The 14,718-nt window shown below is 40.9% G+C and overlaps 1 protein-coding gene across 2 annotated transcripts; it reads right to left on the minus strand.

Moving 5' to 3' along the window:
* Positions 1–2,746: 2,746 nt before the first annotated feature.
* DIABLO (diablo IAP-binding mitochondrial protein) lies at positions 2,747–11,201 on the minus strand. 2 transcript variants are annotated; one of them, XM_037878715.1, is made up of 6 exons: positions 11,047–11,201; positions 8,998–9,118; positions 7,938–8,069; positions 5,783–5,893; positions 5,531–5,627; positions 2,747–4,657 (listed from the first exon to the last, which is right to left on the minus strand). In XM_037878715.1, exons 1-6 carry the CDS (start codon positions 11,097–11,099, stop codon positions 4,443–4,445), a joined length of 729 nt encoding a protein of 242 aa, XP_037734643.1. In that variant the 5' UTR covers positions 11,100–11,201; the 3' UTR covers positions 2,747–4,442. The 2 variants fall into 2 exon arrangements, with proteins under 2 accessions (XP_037734643.1, XP_037734644.1); XM_037878716.1 differs by lacking the exon at positions 5,783–5,893.
* Between the last annotated feature and the right edge of the window lie 3,517 nt (positions 11,202–14,718).

The raw sequence follows: 14,718 nt of genomic DNA on the forward strand, positions 1-14,718 counted from the left end.
TTTACATTCTGAGTATTCTTGTTCTACTGGAAGTACAACTGAGATGAGAATATCAAAAGGAAATCCAGGGTTAGTTGACAGCTACCTACATCAAAGGTTACACAACTGCAAATGGAAAATACATCTGTAAGGCTTTATGGGAAGTGGGACTTGCTAATTAATGGCCTTGTGGTGGAGTGTGGTATAAATGCCTACACAGGTCCTGTGTCACGTTGGTGCTACTGTCTGAGTCAATCCTTTGAGTAAAGTTCAAGAAGACCCATCCTCCTTGTACTCATATGGAGCTTTTCAACTGCATGAAATAATTCATCCTTGCACTGCTGTGTTGCAGGTGAGGGGAGGAGGCCTGGAAGTGGCAGTAAAGTGCTGCTCTTGGAAGAGAGAGACCTCAGTTCTCGTCTGATTACTGTGTGGCCTTAGCACCTGCAACTGTAGGGGCAGTACTACCACACAGATGTGAGATGGTCCTTAATTTATGTTTGTAAAGTGCTTTGAGATCCACTGCAGGGAGGTCTCTCATCAAGAGAAACTGAGGGATGGAGAGGGTAAGTTACATCCTTGCACAAGGCCAGAGAGAGGAGAGTTCTGACGGAGCTGGTACTAAAAGCAAGACATTTCTGCTTCCCTGTCTTTTCAAGTTTGTGACAAGACTATTTAAACTACACCAAATCAATGGATTCTTCTGTTGGGGGTTTCTGCTTGCCAGTGTATTATGCCTTCATTGTCACTACTCTGCTTGTTTTTGTTAGTGCTTAACCTGAACTGCCTTTCTAGTTACTTCTGATGTTCTTGTCAATTCCCTTTTGGTGTCGGAGGGTCTCACCATTTTACTTAGGGTGGTAGTTGTCTGAAAGCATCAGGGATTGTAACATTGGAGACTAGTCCACTTGTCACTGTTGTATGACAGATACTTGCTCACTGTTCCTGTAGTGGACTCTGCCATGGAATAAGCATGCGATTCCTGTGTAAGCATCTAGGAAGAGATTAATATAAATAGGTAAGTGGTTGAAGAGGAGCATGTATGAAAGCAGAACTGCCATTCAGAGACTAGCCCATAATGTGGGTTCATCTTTACCTAAACTTAAATTTTAGGCCACAGCTGATTTTGTATTAAGTCTCTAATGAATACTACTGTACCCTCCCACCTTTCCATTCAGGTGTAGTAATCCCTGATGTAGGGGTTAAAAACATGGTTAGGAAGGTGTTTAAGTCTGAAAAATGTTTCTATGTTGCTCTATTTGTAACCAAGGCATAAGGTAGGGTAGTAAAACTTAATGCTTGGATTTTTAGGAGAGAGGGAGGAAGATTGTTCACTGGACACTGATATTCTGTGTGGGTGCTTTTTATCCATTTCCAGAGGTGTGTAAATCTCGTGTGTGTGTGTGTCAGTGCCACTATCCAGGATAGGAGTTGGTACCTTTTATGAAATACCACTGTATCTTTTCTTTGTTACCCTAGACAATCCCAGATACAAATTCAGTGAGATACTGTAAGAAATGTTTCGTGTGCCTCTCCAAGCACTGTACGAACTAACTTAAGCATGCAGCGATAAGCTGCAATCAGTAGATAGGACTGGAAAGGACTTTGATTCAGTGAAAAGCTCCAGCATCTATGGGCCGATCAATTTTAAGAGCTTTGAGTGTATTCAAACAAGTGTTGGAAAAATAAAGACTAGATCAAAGTCCAACCACACTAAATTCCTGTCATCTCAAATGTGGTTCACAGAAGGATACATTTGAAAGGGACTTATCTTCCATTCATGTTTAACTAAGATTTCTACCATGCCTCTCTCCAATGGCAAAGTAGACAAATTGGTTTGGGTGTTAATGACTCATATTACAGGGCTGAGTTTACAGGTGCAGAGGTATTGGTTATTGTCTGTAACAAGCAAGTTGTCTATCTACGCTGCTTGCCATGGTTTCATCAAGAAGGTGAAGCATTCCTCTTTACATGGCTTCCTTCATCCTCCTCTCAACATGGGCTAACAGCATATTGTAACAGTACTGGGCTGAAAAAGTTACCTTTTTTCCCCCTTCCAACTTCTTTGTATTCTTACAAGTGGGTGTATGCTGCTTTACAACTGCGATCACAGAGGAGAAGGAAACAAGCTGGTTTGGGTGGGAAGTCTGACTCAGAAAGGGAACTACATAAATAGGATCCAATCTTTTCTTGATATTCTCTGCCCCACAAACATGTGACAGAGCTACACTGGCACTGTGGCAGGCACAAGAGGCCAGTACCAAGTACACATATATTCAACAACGCTAGTACGTGCAAGTTTGGATGATAAATATAAATGGCTTGGCACCGGAATTCTCCGCCAACTAATCTGCAGCTACTTACCTTTGTTCACACAGTGCAGTTACAGAGAGAGGCTGACCCCGTGTGGCAGCGTTGCTTGCTTAGAGCCCTGTGCCAACAGTGCAACTGCAAATAATTCCCCCCTCCCCTCTGTTAGGGGTGGTTCCCATAATCCTCCATCCTAGAACTGTATTCAGGGGTCCTTAAAGGCTGCTATGACCATCACCAAAGCGTAAATTTTTTGTTGTTTTTTGAAGAGACTCACTGGTAAACATAGGCTTTAATTTAACCTCTAAACTTAGTGTTACAAAAGTATTCACCCTCCACCTGTAAGATTTCTTCTGGCTGGGGCAGAGAAATTATTTTCTATTACATCTTTTCATTCGATACCAATGCACGTTGCACATACAGGGCAAACCCAAACATTTGATTACAACAAAGCAAATATCAGGAAATATTTTATTTCTTACTAATGCAGGAGAGTTAAAATGACCGAGGACTAAACTACACAAGAAAAGAGTGCAGAGTAATCTAACTAGAGTTTAAAACTCCCCATTAGCTGCAGTCACACAGTGCTACAGGGATCCGATCCCCTTGTTAAAAAGGTAAAACGGAAATGAAGTTCAGAAAGATATTCCCAGGGAAGGGTGGTATTGGGTTGGAAGACTTCCACACCACATTGCTAGTTACACTTGTTTTGGCATTTATAAGTACCACCCAAAACCTATAATCTAACACAAGAATATCAAGAAATTTTGGGGAGGGAACTTTCACACAGACTGGGGTCCTGTAGAAAATGGCACTTTTAACAATTACTAATACACAGAAGTCTGTTTCCCTAAACCATACCTGTTGGCTTGATACCTACTACCACTACTCATTTGTCTTGTAATTCAACATTACACAAATATTAAAGGGAGTTCTTCATAAAAATCTAGCAGCCACTATTCTACAGTACAGACTGTAAAATGTTAATTTCATAAGGAATATATGGTTGTATTTCCCCAAATTCACGAACTGCTTAAATGACAAAGGGAAAGAAATGAGATACTCATGATCTGTTGAAATGTGGCTTGAAAACACAGCCTGCAGTGAAACATTGTCATTTGACAATCCAGGAGGAAGCTAAATATATATATATATATATTTTTTGCAATTTGGGGCAGACTGCAGCTATGCTGCTTGAAAATTCACATTCGGAGCACTGTGTTCTATGATCAAATAGCATTTGCCATTATTTGTGGTGTCTGCCTTTGCAACACTATGTTCCCTATTGACACAAACACTGTTTTTTAAATGTGGCACAGCAACAAAATCCTTTCTTCACTACCATTGGAAAACCAGCTGTATTGCATCTTGCTGGTTATGTTCCTATTAGATTACAAGCAAGTCTGCATACACACAACTGCCCTACTCTATACTACAGTAATCACTGAGTGTAGATCCTACAGATTCCCAAGATTTGTAGCAATTCTATCAATTGTCATCTTTTGATACAATTAAGTGCAATAGTATGCGTTTTATTAAACAATGAGATTTCCATTATGAATTGTCAGTCAAAATAATTAATAAACGGCACAAAAAAGTCAACATTGTTAACCAAACTGACTTTCTGATTATGAAATGTAATTCTGTTGTTCAATGGGAGATATAATACCAAGATTAACTTGCTTCACAGACTAGAAATAATTATTTTTAAATGTCCCTCTTTGGTTGCAATCTACAATTAGTTTTAGACATTGGGCATTTGCAAGGGTTTAGTATTAAATCATCTGAATTAGACCCTCATGGCAGCAGACCCAAACACTCATCAACAAAGTATCTTTAACAGCTAATTTCACATTTGCATAGTGGTACACTTAAATAAAAATGTACTGGCAATGCATATTATAATAATGGTAACTTAAAAAATAAAGAAGTTTCAAACACCTGAATCTGGCTGGTGGTTAGGTCTAGCAAATTTGTGGGGAAGAGAATTATTGCCCACTGTCACCAGTTATCAACAGATAGCATGCCTGTCTTCAATGACTTTTCTTTATCCAACATCTATTTTCTTAACGATGTGGGAAACTCAGGGCCCTGGAATTAGTGGTATGCTATCAAATATTCCAAAGGTGATATTTAGAAGGTTTTTTGTTTTTTCAGTCTTCACGAAGATAGGACTCATCAACTTCCTCTGTGGTTTCAGGGTTTCTGCATGGCTGTGATGATTCCTCAACTTTTGTGTTAATGAGCTCTTCTGTCTGAGCTTCAGCTAATTTGATCTCTGCTTTCTGTGACAGCTGTCGTACATCTTGCACCTGTGTTTTCACCAGCTGAATATGGTTGCGAGCTGTCACTGAAGCTTGATCTGCACCTGAAAAAACACAGTAATTTAAGTAAATTCATTCAGAAATAGCCCGTATGATAAAATGCCATCAATTAAGGCAGGGATTAAGTTGGTGGTAATTAAATATTATGTTTTACTAAACTGTTCATGTTCTAAGCAAATCAGACAGTTTTCAAATCACAGTTTACTCCTCTTTATTGTCGATTAATAACTTGATATAGTAGATATTTTTAGACTGTATCATCATATGACAGAAAGGGAATTTTTCCTCAGAACATTCTCACCAACAAAGTTTGGATTGCCAATTAGTGCAAAATTAGGTTGTGATTTTTATGTGATGTGGCCACATGCTCTGTGAGAAATAAACCAAGACTGAACAATCATCAATCACATGGTGGCAATTTTCGGTCACTAGTGATCTGTTCTGAATTTGAACCTGCACTCTGTGAATGACTATATTACAGTACCAAACCTTGAACAACCTAGTCCTCTCACTATTTCATTTATAATATTTCAAGAATATTTCTTAGTCAAATTTATAACACAGTTTTTCCTTATTTCCTTAAATGAAATAATCAGGTCTTCATTATTATTATTTTAAATTTCAATAATTAGATGATTGTGTTAAATTATGGGCCTGGTTTTCAGAAGTACTAAGCACTTCAACTAAAAATACAGAGGAATTGAGCAGCTGTGTCCTCCCTGGAAGATACAGGTATTTGGCAGCTCTGAAAATCAGACCATGTGGTTCTCCGTCTGCATACTAAGTATATTTAGATTTAGTCTGTCTTGCCTGCACCTTTTTAATAATAAATACTGCCTATGCGCCAGGGGAAAGTTTGCTAAAAATTACAAATTCCAGCTGATACTTAGGAGCATATTACAGTAATGCCCGCATACCTGATTGATATGCAGCTTCTGCTGCCATCTCTGAAAGATGTAAAGCAGTCATCCAAGTGGATTCTAACTTCAGGAAATCTTGCTGCTTTGTAGTCATCTATAATTAAAAACAAAATGCCATGTAACACTATCTGAACCCACTTTTTGTAAGAGACACTCTTACAGCCATGTTCAATTAATGAATGGAGAAATATTTCTTAAATAACAAAAAGGAGACACACTGATGACTGCAGAAGTTAGTTAATTCTTTACCTCAACTCTTGCTCCTATGATCACCTGCCATACTGCATCCACCTCTTTGGAATTCATTTTTTCAAGAAGATTTGTATATTGCTTGTAGAGAGACACCAGTGTGTAAACTGCCTACAAAAGAGAATAAGTCTAGCACAGCTACTTGATGAAGATACTCAAAGTAAGTAGTACTTGCATATGTTCAAACTAATTTTGCATCTGCTGATGCTCTCACATTATTAGCTTATGTTACACAGTAGACAAAAATGAGAAAAGATCTAACACTTTCCCTTGTTTTAATCCCCTATAATATTTAGTGAGGAAATCATTTCTGGATAGTGTCAGAAGTGCTTTTTGAACTTTGCTTTTGCTGGTATTGTATTAAAGTGTTCATGAATTTAATTAATATGAAAATCTGTTGAAAATGGAAAGACTTCATTGTAATTAAAGTCTAGAAAAATTAGAAATTGACAGTTTTTTAATATTGTAAAACAAGTTTTGTGATATCCTAGGAACTTAATAGTAACAGCAGAGAGAGAACTCTGATTCTCCTGCTGAAAAAGCAAGTCTATTAGCACTCGAGCTAGAAGAGAATTTTCCTTGAAATATGGACCTATAATACACACACACTTTGATTCTATTTAGCAGAGGGCAGTAATACATATACACAAAAACTGGCTAGTTCATTACACCTTTTAGAACTGAAATATTGCCAAATTGTTTTTATTGAAAATATTGGCACGACTGACATGTAATGGATAAATTCTCTGTATGCATGTAAGTCTTCAGTTTCTACATTTACTTATCTACAGTGATATATTAAAGGCAATGCTAATCAGTAGTTAATATGGACAACTATTCTGCTTGTTGTCAGTAGCTACTGGTGTGGTGCTCTGCTCTTGTTCGATGATGATAGCCGTCGGCTGCGCGCGTGTTCCCTGTGTGTGCTGTCCCAGCTCTGCGCAGACAGCTGACACAGCAGACTCCGAGAGAACCCCCAAAGACCACAGACTCTAGTACGGTACAAAGGCACCCAGCCAGGTTTATTGTCAAACGAAGCATAGTAATAGTTTCCTATAGACTCTACAGGGTATACTACGAATATGTGCCCCCTGGCAATGGACACAGCTCAGTCAGTGGCGGGACACTCCACTGCCCCCTAGGCTGGACCTATTCTTCTACAGGTGCGGAACAGATTACTCATCCCACCTGATGTATTGAGGTGCAGCCCCTTTACTTATTAGGGTGCTGCTTCTCCCATTACATGTTGGTTCAAACAAATCTATCCATCATGTTGTTCTTTTGACCTTGTCTTTAAGATCTGCCTGCCTGTTCCTTGTTATCTCTGTGGAGTGTTCTAATGCCATCTTGGCACAAGTTCCTCTTATCAGCACTTGTGTGGATGCACCTGCTTCTAGCAGCCCTCTTCTTGCCAACTTCTGTGAGTGGGGCCTGCCTCTGGCTCACAGCCCAGCCTTTGCTTAGCAATGCCTGGAAGTACTTTGGTTCAGGCTTCAGGCCTCAGACTGGGCCTCTGATACAAGAGTTTGTTTCAGGGCCTCATCTTACTACCAGCTTAATTTGGAACTTAAAAACACTGCATTTCAAATAGGCCTTTCTGGAGTTTCAGACTCCGTTAACTGGATTGGGAAAAATACTTGTTTCTGATGGAACCTACATATTTTTCTTGCAGAGAAAAGAAATCAGGAAGGTAATGGATGTATTTTTTAAAGACCGCTTGATATCTGGCTTTGTTTTTTTCTGTCTAGCTATTAAGCTGCTATTTTCAAAATTTAGCCTCACTCCTCATGTGAAGGGCCCACATTTCAGGAAGTAGTTCGTGCCCAAGCTTCTCCTGAAGAGTTTCACAAACCTCTAAAAATCGCTCGTGCCTTCTATCACGAACACTCCAAAACCACAGCAACACCTCTGTTGTCCACCAGGGACATGTTCTGTTCAGTTCACTTATTTTGACATGTGTGATGCACCAATTCAAGCTGAACTGCTACCCCAGAAACTCTACATCCCTGTTACATTGATTTGTGAAGTCAAAGTCCATTTTAGGTATAAGAGCTGATTTAATAGGTGCAGTTAGAGCTTGTCTTTGTCAGAGAGTTAAATACTCCAGCTGTTGCAGTATTAACTTTGTACTAATGTAGGCAGTCACTCATCTTACCTTTGTATACTCTGTTAATGATTCAATTAATGCATATGTTGTTTGAGAGAGAAGAGTACAAGTACTGTCTGTTACCAGAGAAACTGCCCTTCTAATCAAAGCTTCATGACTGAGAGAAGTGGGCTCGTGTTTCTGAAAGACAAAAGATTTACACAATCTTTACACTGGTTTTCAAAGACCGACAACTTACGATAAAAATATCTTCTCTGGTAAGTAAAAAAAACCACAGGCGCCATTGCTAAAATAAAAAATTGCTGGTCTGCCTTAACTCTTAAATAACTAACTTATAAAAAGTAAAACAAAATCTTACTCCAATAGTTCCATTCTTTTCTACTCATATCCTGTAACTGCTTCTCTGAAGGGCCCACGTTTCAGGAAGTAGCTCACCAAAACATCTTTTCCTGCAAGGTTTTTTTAAACCAGTGTTTATATTTTTATCTCCCAATATTTGCCTGTGTCAGGATATTTTTATATGCAAAACATTCTTATATTGTTTCCTGTCTGATGGTTATCAGTGGGTTGTAAAAGTTCAGGCAAAGTGCAAGAGCTGAAACTCTCTTAATTACATACCAGGACCACAAGTAAATTTTCCCCCAGGAATTGTGGGGTTTGCTCTGTTAATAATGGGATTCCTGAATGATGTGCCATGGCAGCTTGAGGCATCACAAGGTAACAGCAAGTACTTTTCAATAATTTTATTATAAAATAGTATTTTAGTTATGTGACAACTGATACTAGGGCAAATCTATTTTATGTTGCCACTGATCTTTAAAAATGAATTATGGTTTCTTGCTGAGTGGATTTAAGTCATACTCTTCATAGTGGAATCACTTTAAATTAGTGCTGCTTTTAAAAGTCAGTTAAGATGCAGAGAATTTCTAGATGTCCAACTATGTCCCAGAAAGCTCAGTAGGCATACTTCAATATGCATACTAATAACATCATACAATAACTGGGAGGTTGTTATAATTAATACAAGAGAATGGTCTATTTGCCACAAGCACACACTTCCACCAAACACCTTAAAATATTAAAATTACATTCACTCCAGTATATTTACCTGTACAATAGGGACTGCACACAGGGCTACTCCAAAACCCACTCCCACCATTTTGTTCCATGGGCCACTCAGTCCTGAGAAACAGCGTCTCCTAGCATTAGCCAGAACAGGAAAACTTTGTCTGGGAATGAGAAACAAATATAAGCATACAGACAGCTGCACAGGGGGAAATAAATATTCTGGAGGAGCAGAACACTTTGGGGGCAGACTTTTTTTTTTTTTTTTTTTTGGCTATGTGTTTGCCTAGCACAGAGTCTTGTCCATGACTGGGTTTCCTATGCACTACCACAATACAAATAATAAATTCAAGTTTGTTTTAAAGTTAAATACCTAATCGGTCTCAAGGAAAGATACAAGCTAAACACGTTGTGTATTGTAACCAGTAATAAGCATGTTGTCAGCAGTTAATATAATTAACAGGTATACAAAGCATTTAGATTAATAATAAAATACACTAACAGGGCCAAATAAGCAGAATAGTAGGTTTATAATCAGAGGTCCTGAAACCAATACTTATGCACATTTAACTTCATATACAGGTAGTCCTATTGTAGTCAATGGGATTATGTCAATGTAAAGGTGTGTAGCATGAGGGCCTTATTGTTCAAATAAAATGGTATGGTAGTGTACTGAACCAAAAGTGAAAAGCACCTGTTCTGTCCCTCACTACATTTATATAGTTTCCAGGTCAGATTTCTGAGAATGCGCGATCAGTTCATTTTGTAACTCATTCTCAAATTGTGACATGTGGAACACCGGTGGTCTGTGGAAGGCTGGCTTATCATTTGCAGCAGATAAATAGCATTAAAAGACAACTAAAACAAGTTACATTCTGTCCTAATATCACTTCAGATAAGCAATTGCTGTAGTTATACAGGGATGTTATGTGATCACAAATAAGAGGAGGTGGTCCACGTAGCTGAAAAGGGGAGAAAGAATAGCATCTTCATATTAAAATACTACAAAAATATTCAATTAAACAAACAGTCCAGTGAGAACTAAATGTATGAGCCAAGCCACTTCACCTCACTCTCACAAGTTCCCACACAATGAGACTTCTTGTGTAAAGCAAACAATGTTTGCTCACGTTAACATCTTTAGCACTCTACAGACTTAAAGGGGCCCTCTCAGATAATTTAGGCATAAACTTTAAAAATAATAATAGAAATGATTTTATTACTTTTTACGATCCAAACAAAAACTGTTTTAGATTTAAACATTCTCCATACCTATTTACAACTCAAACACTGCACTAGTTCCTGGGAACCAAAACATGAGACCAACTCTCAAGAAAAGTGAGAACAGCCTAATTTCACTACGTAAATTGAGAGGATTATGAAAATGTAAACAAATAGTGAAAATTAATTCTTATATTTTTACTTAGGTGGGACTGCTCATGTGCTTACAGTTAAGTGCATGCGTTAAGTGTTTGGCGGTTCATGGTATTAAGCAAACCACATCTGTTAAAATGTGTGCATGAACTGTGACAATAAGTCCTGCAGGGACACGGGTGTGTGTGTGTGTGGTAAAATAATTTTATTTTCAAACTTCTGAGGGTGTATCACAAAAAATTAAAATGGAGCGGCCCGAAGTTCCTTTGTAGCCACTAGGAAAGGAGTACTTGTGGCACCTGAGAGACTAACCAATTTATTTGAGCATGAGCTTTAATGAGCAGCCCATTCAAAATGGGTGAGTCCCCAAGGCCAGACCTTTCCAATGACCCTTTAATTTCTCTAGCCCCGGTGCGCCACGGATCTCTAAGCGCGGGGCTCATCCCAGCCTTACGGAGGGGAAACTGAGGCACCGAGGGGTGCGGCGAATGGCTCGAGCAGCTGCGCAGCGGTCTCCTGGGTTAGGCGTTACGGCGGGCGTCGCGGTGGCGGAAGGGGACCGGAGGTTTCAGAAGGAGGGAGGAGGCGCTCGGGCTCACAGGCGGGGGAGCGGGTCAGGCGGCGGCGGCCCACGGGGAGGCGACACCGGAGTCTCAGGGCGGGCGCGCGGATGGAGGAGCTCTCAAGCGGGGGGGGGAAGGGGGTTGCCAGGCGATACCTGAGCAGGGCGGAGCAGCACCGGAACCACCGGCTACGCACAGCGGCCGCCATCTCCCTTAGACGAGGGCAGGGCGGCGGAAGTGACGTAACAGCCGCCCCCGAAAGGCGTGCGGCTCCGCCTCCCGGCGATTCTCCCCGCCCCTACCGGCGCAGCCGCACTGCTCTGGCCGCCGGGGGGAGGAGCCGCGGAGTGCGCGCGCCGCGCTGCTGGGGGGTGGGGGTGTCTCCAGCGTGCAGCCCCGCCCCGCCCCGCCCCTCCCCCACAGCGGGCGGGGAGAGCCGCCTGTCCAGTCCCTGCGCCGAGGGCGGGCCTCGTGAACCGGCCCCAGCCCTGCGGGGCTTTCTTTGTCCCGCCTCCGGATCCCCTAGCCGGGACCGGGACCGGGACCGGGACCGGGCTTGGCCGCCCTCGGAGCGGGGCGTGTCTCCCAGCGGCGAGCCTCGGGCTCCCTGGTCGCAGGCTGCCGCCCGTGGACACGGAGCCCCGCCCTGTGGGTCCCAGCCCCGCACAGCTTTGAAGGCTGGTCTGGGTCCCAGCCCCCGGGCTCCTTGTCTCCGCTCTGAACGTCCCCGGGCTTTAGCCTCGCCTCACAGGTCGGGTCTCGAACCCGCGATCCGCTGGGTTGGGCTCCCCGGGACTCTCCGGTCCGGCCCCCCTCGCTCCTGGCGCGTGGCGCCCAGCCCTGCCCGCCGGTCTCCGGGCAGTTACCGCCTGCGTGTGGTCCTGTTAATGCGCCCCACAGTGAGCTCAGCCCCTTCAGCAGCTGTTGGTTTTACCTTCCTAGAGTAGTGCTTTGCCCTTATCTTGACTGATTTTCTTCTTGTTGATTTCAGATCAATTCTCCAATTTGTCAGGATTGTTTTGAAGTTTAATTTTGCGCTCTGAAGTGCCAGTCTGCTCTTCCAGTTTGGTGTCTGCCACAGATGTTATAAGCGTACTTGCCACTCCATTACCCAAGTCCTAAATGAAAATAGTGAATAGTACTGGACCCAGGACTGACCCCTGGGGGGTCGGTCCCTCTTGCTACGTGTCCCCCCCCACTTTGAGAGCAACCATTGGTAATTATTCAGAGTAAGCCCTGTCAACCAGTTCTGCACCCACCTTACAGTAATTTCACCTAGACCATGTTTCCCTAGATTGCTTATCAGACTGACATGTGGAACTGTGTCAAAAGCCTTACTAAAAAATCAAGATCTCTCACATTTACAGCTTCCCCTCTAGCCACTAGGTCAGTAACCCTATCAAGAAGGAAGGTTGGTTTGGCATGATTTGTTCTTGTAAAATACATGCTGACTATTACTTGTAACCCTCTTATCTTACAGATGCTTACAAATTGATTGTTTAATAATTTGTTCCAGGTATCGAAATTAGTCTGTCAGGGCTATAATTCCCCAGGTCTTCTTTGTCCCCCTTTTTAAAGATAGGCACTATGTCCTCCTCCAGTCCTCTGGGACCTCATCCTTCCTGCATGAGTTTTCAAAGATAATTGCTACAATCTCCAAAATTGCTTCAGCTAGTTTCTTAAGTACTTAGATGTCTTCAATAGCTCTAACTTATCTAAATCTTAATTATGTTAAGTATTGGTTACAATTAACATTTTTAGTGAAGACTGAAGCAAAAGACTGAAGCATTAAACTCCTCAGCCTTCTTGATGTCATCTGTTATTTGCTGTCTTTCATGCTAAGTAGAGCACCTACACTTTCCTTTGTCTTTCTCTTGTGCCTAATCTATTTAAAGACCCTCTTCTTCCTGTCTTTTATGTCTCTTGCTAGGTGTAACTAATTGGTGCCTTAGCCGTTCTGATTTTGCCTGTACATGTCTGAGCTGTTGATTTGTACTCAGCAATTTGTCCATGTTTTCATTTTTTAGATTTTTGATTTTTAAGTCATTAAAGAACTGATGGAGTCAAGTTGGCCTCTTACTAGTCTGCCTGGCTCTTCTCCGCATTGGGATAGTTTGCTGTTGTGCCTCTAATATTGTCTCATGGAGAAATTGTCAGCTCATCTGAACTTTTTTCCTTATGGTTTGGCTTGATAACAACTATTTCTCCTGTCTATGCTGACATCTTGTTATTCTGGCAAATAGATCTGTTTTTTCCTTTTTTGTTAAGCTGTATCGATGCCATAAAAATGAGTTAGTGGGAATCAAAAGTGAAATAACTTAGTCTTACTCATCTGATTTAAAGTATACATATATGTAAAGAGAATTTAGGGGTTGAAGTGGATAGCGCAAATGTGGAATCTTGTCTGTACAAGTAAAAAGTAGTGACAGGAACTGCCGGATGAGAATGTGCTCCTAAATCAGATTTTTTTTGTGTGACCACCAGGTTTGTAGCAGGACTGAGCCCTAAGAAAGTAGATAAACATTCTATTAGCATGGTGAGGATTATATTTAAGCCTGTCTCCTTAGATGTGACCATTCTTTGACTCTTGTTTTTAATGCAGTTCAGTGGACTATGCTTAGCACCTGATGTAAAGCCTCCCAATGACTTCAGTGGGGTTTGGCTCAGGCCCTTATTGCTTAATCTTATTTATGCTCATGCACAGCTTCAACTCACACATGCTGGAGTATAATGATCTTGAACTCACTTCTCTGTGCCACATAAGGGCTTGCAGATTTAGGGCATTAGTGTGAATTTTGCCTGGTAATTTTTTAATAGAGCTCATTCTAATATCTTCCTTCATTTCTTTACATTATAGACACAGCTGTATCCTTTGTGGATTTTTCCATTTTAAAACTCACTCTACAATGAGCAACTTTTCTTGTTCCTTTCTGACACGTAATCTAGAATTATCCAACACAAACACCTAATGATTTTAATGGGGCTACTTTGCTATTTATAAAGTCCAATGACTACATTTGTTCTTGGGAGTGAAGTTGCTAGTCTTTAAGTAATGAACAATTTGAATGATCTGAAATTAAAGACAGGAACGGCACTTTGTAAATAACTATCGGCTTCTAAAAGTTTTCTATTTGTGTTAAAATGTTCTATTTATTTTTTATTCAGTCATTGTCATGGGCATCAACAGATCACTAATTTAGAAGGGAGTAGTATAAATACATTCTGAGGGAAAATCTGTCATAAATATTTTTAGTTATAGGGCACAACAGGCCAAGTGTCGGTGTATGACCAAAGATCCACAGACTTCTGATGACATTAAAAAGAGCAGGGACTGTGAAATAGGTGTGTGTGTGTGGTAATTTCTTTAATTCAAATGACATTTTTTTACTCACTTAAATTTTTCTAGAATTTTTATACAGAAATACATTTTAAGTGGCATAAAACCAGGCTTGAATGAGCTAGAAGCAGATTTCGCTAACATGACGTCAGCTCAGTGGACTGCCCTGTGTGACACAAACCACGAGAGAAATCACTTGCGCACTAGGACCCTGATCCTGCAAAGACTTATGTACAGTACATGATCAAGTTTACGCGTTGTGAATAGTCTCAGACTCCCTTTGAAGTCAGTGGGCTATTCACTGTAAAACATCTAAGCCTTTGCAGGCCTTAGACCAAGATGTTGATGTCAGTAAAACAACATCTGTGTTTTGTTGTAACACTGCAATTGGTGTAAACTGCGGTATCTAGAAGAACACCATGTGGTTGCCCATATTTTACCATTCTGTAAGCTCATTTTCAACCCAGTAGTTTGCAGTTATTAAAATGTT

Source organism: Chelonia mydas, chromosome 15 (genome assembly GCF_015237465.2).
Source record: "Chelonia mydas isolate rCheMyd1 chromosome 15, rCheMyd1.pri.v2, whole genome shotgun sequence".
NCBI lineage: Eukaryota > Metazoa > Chordata > Testudines > Cheloniidae > Chelonia > Chelonia mydas.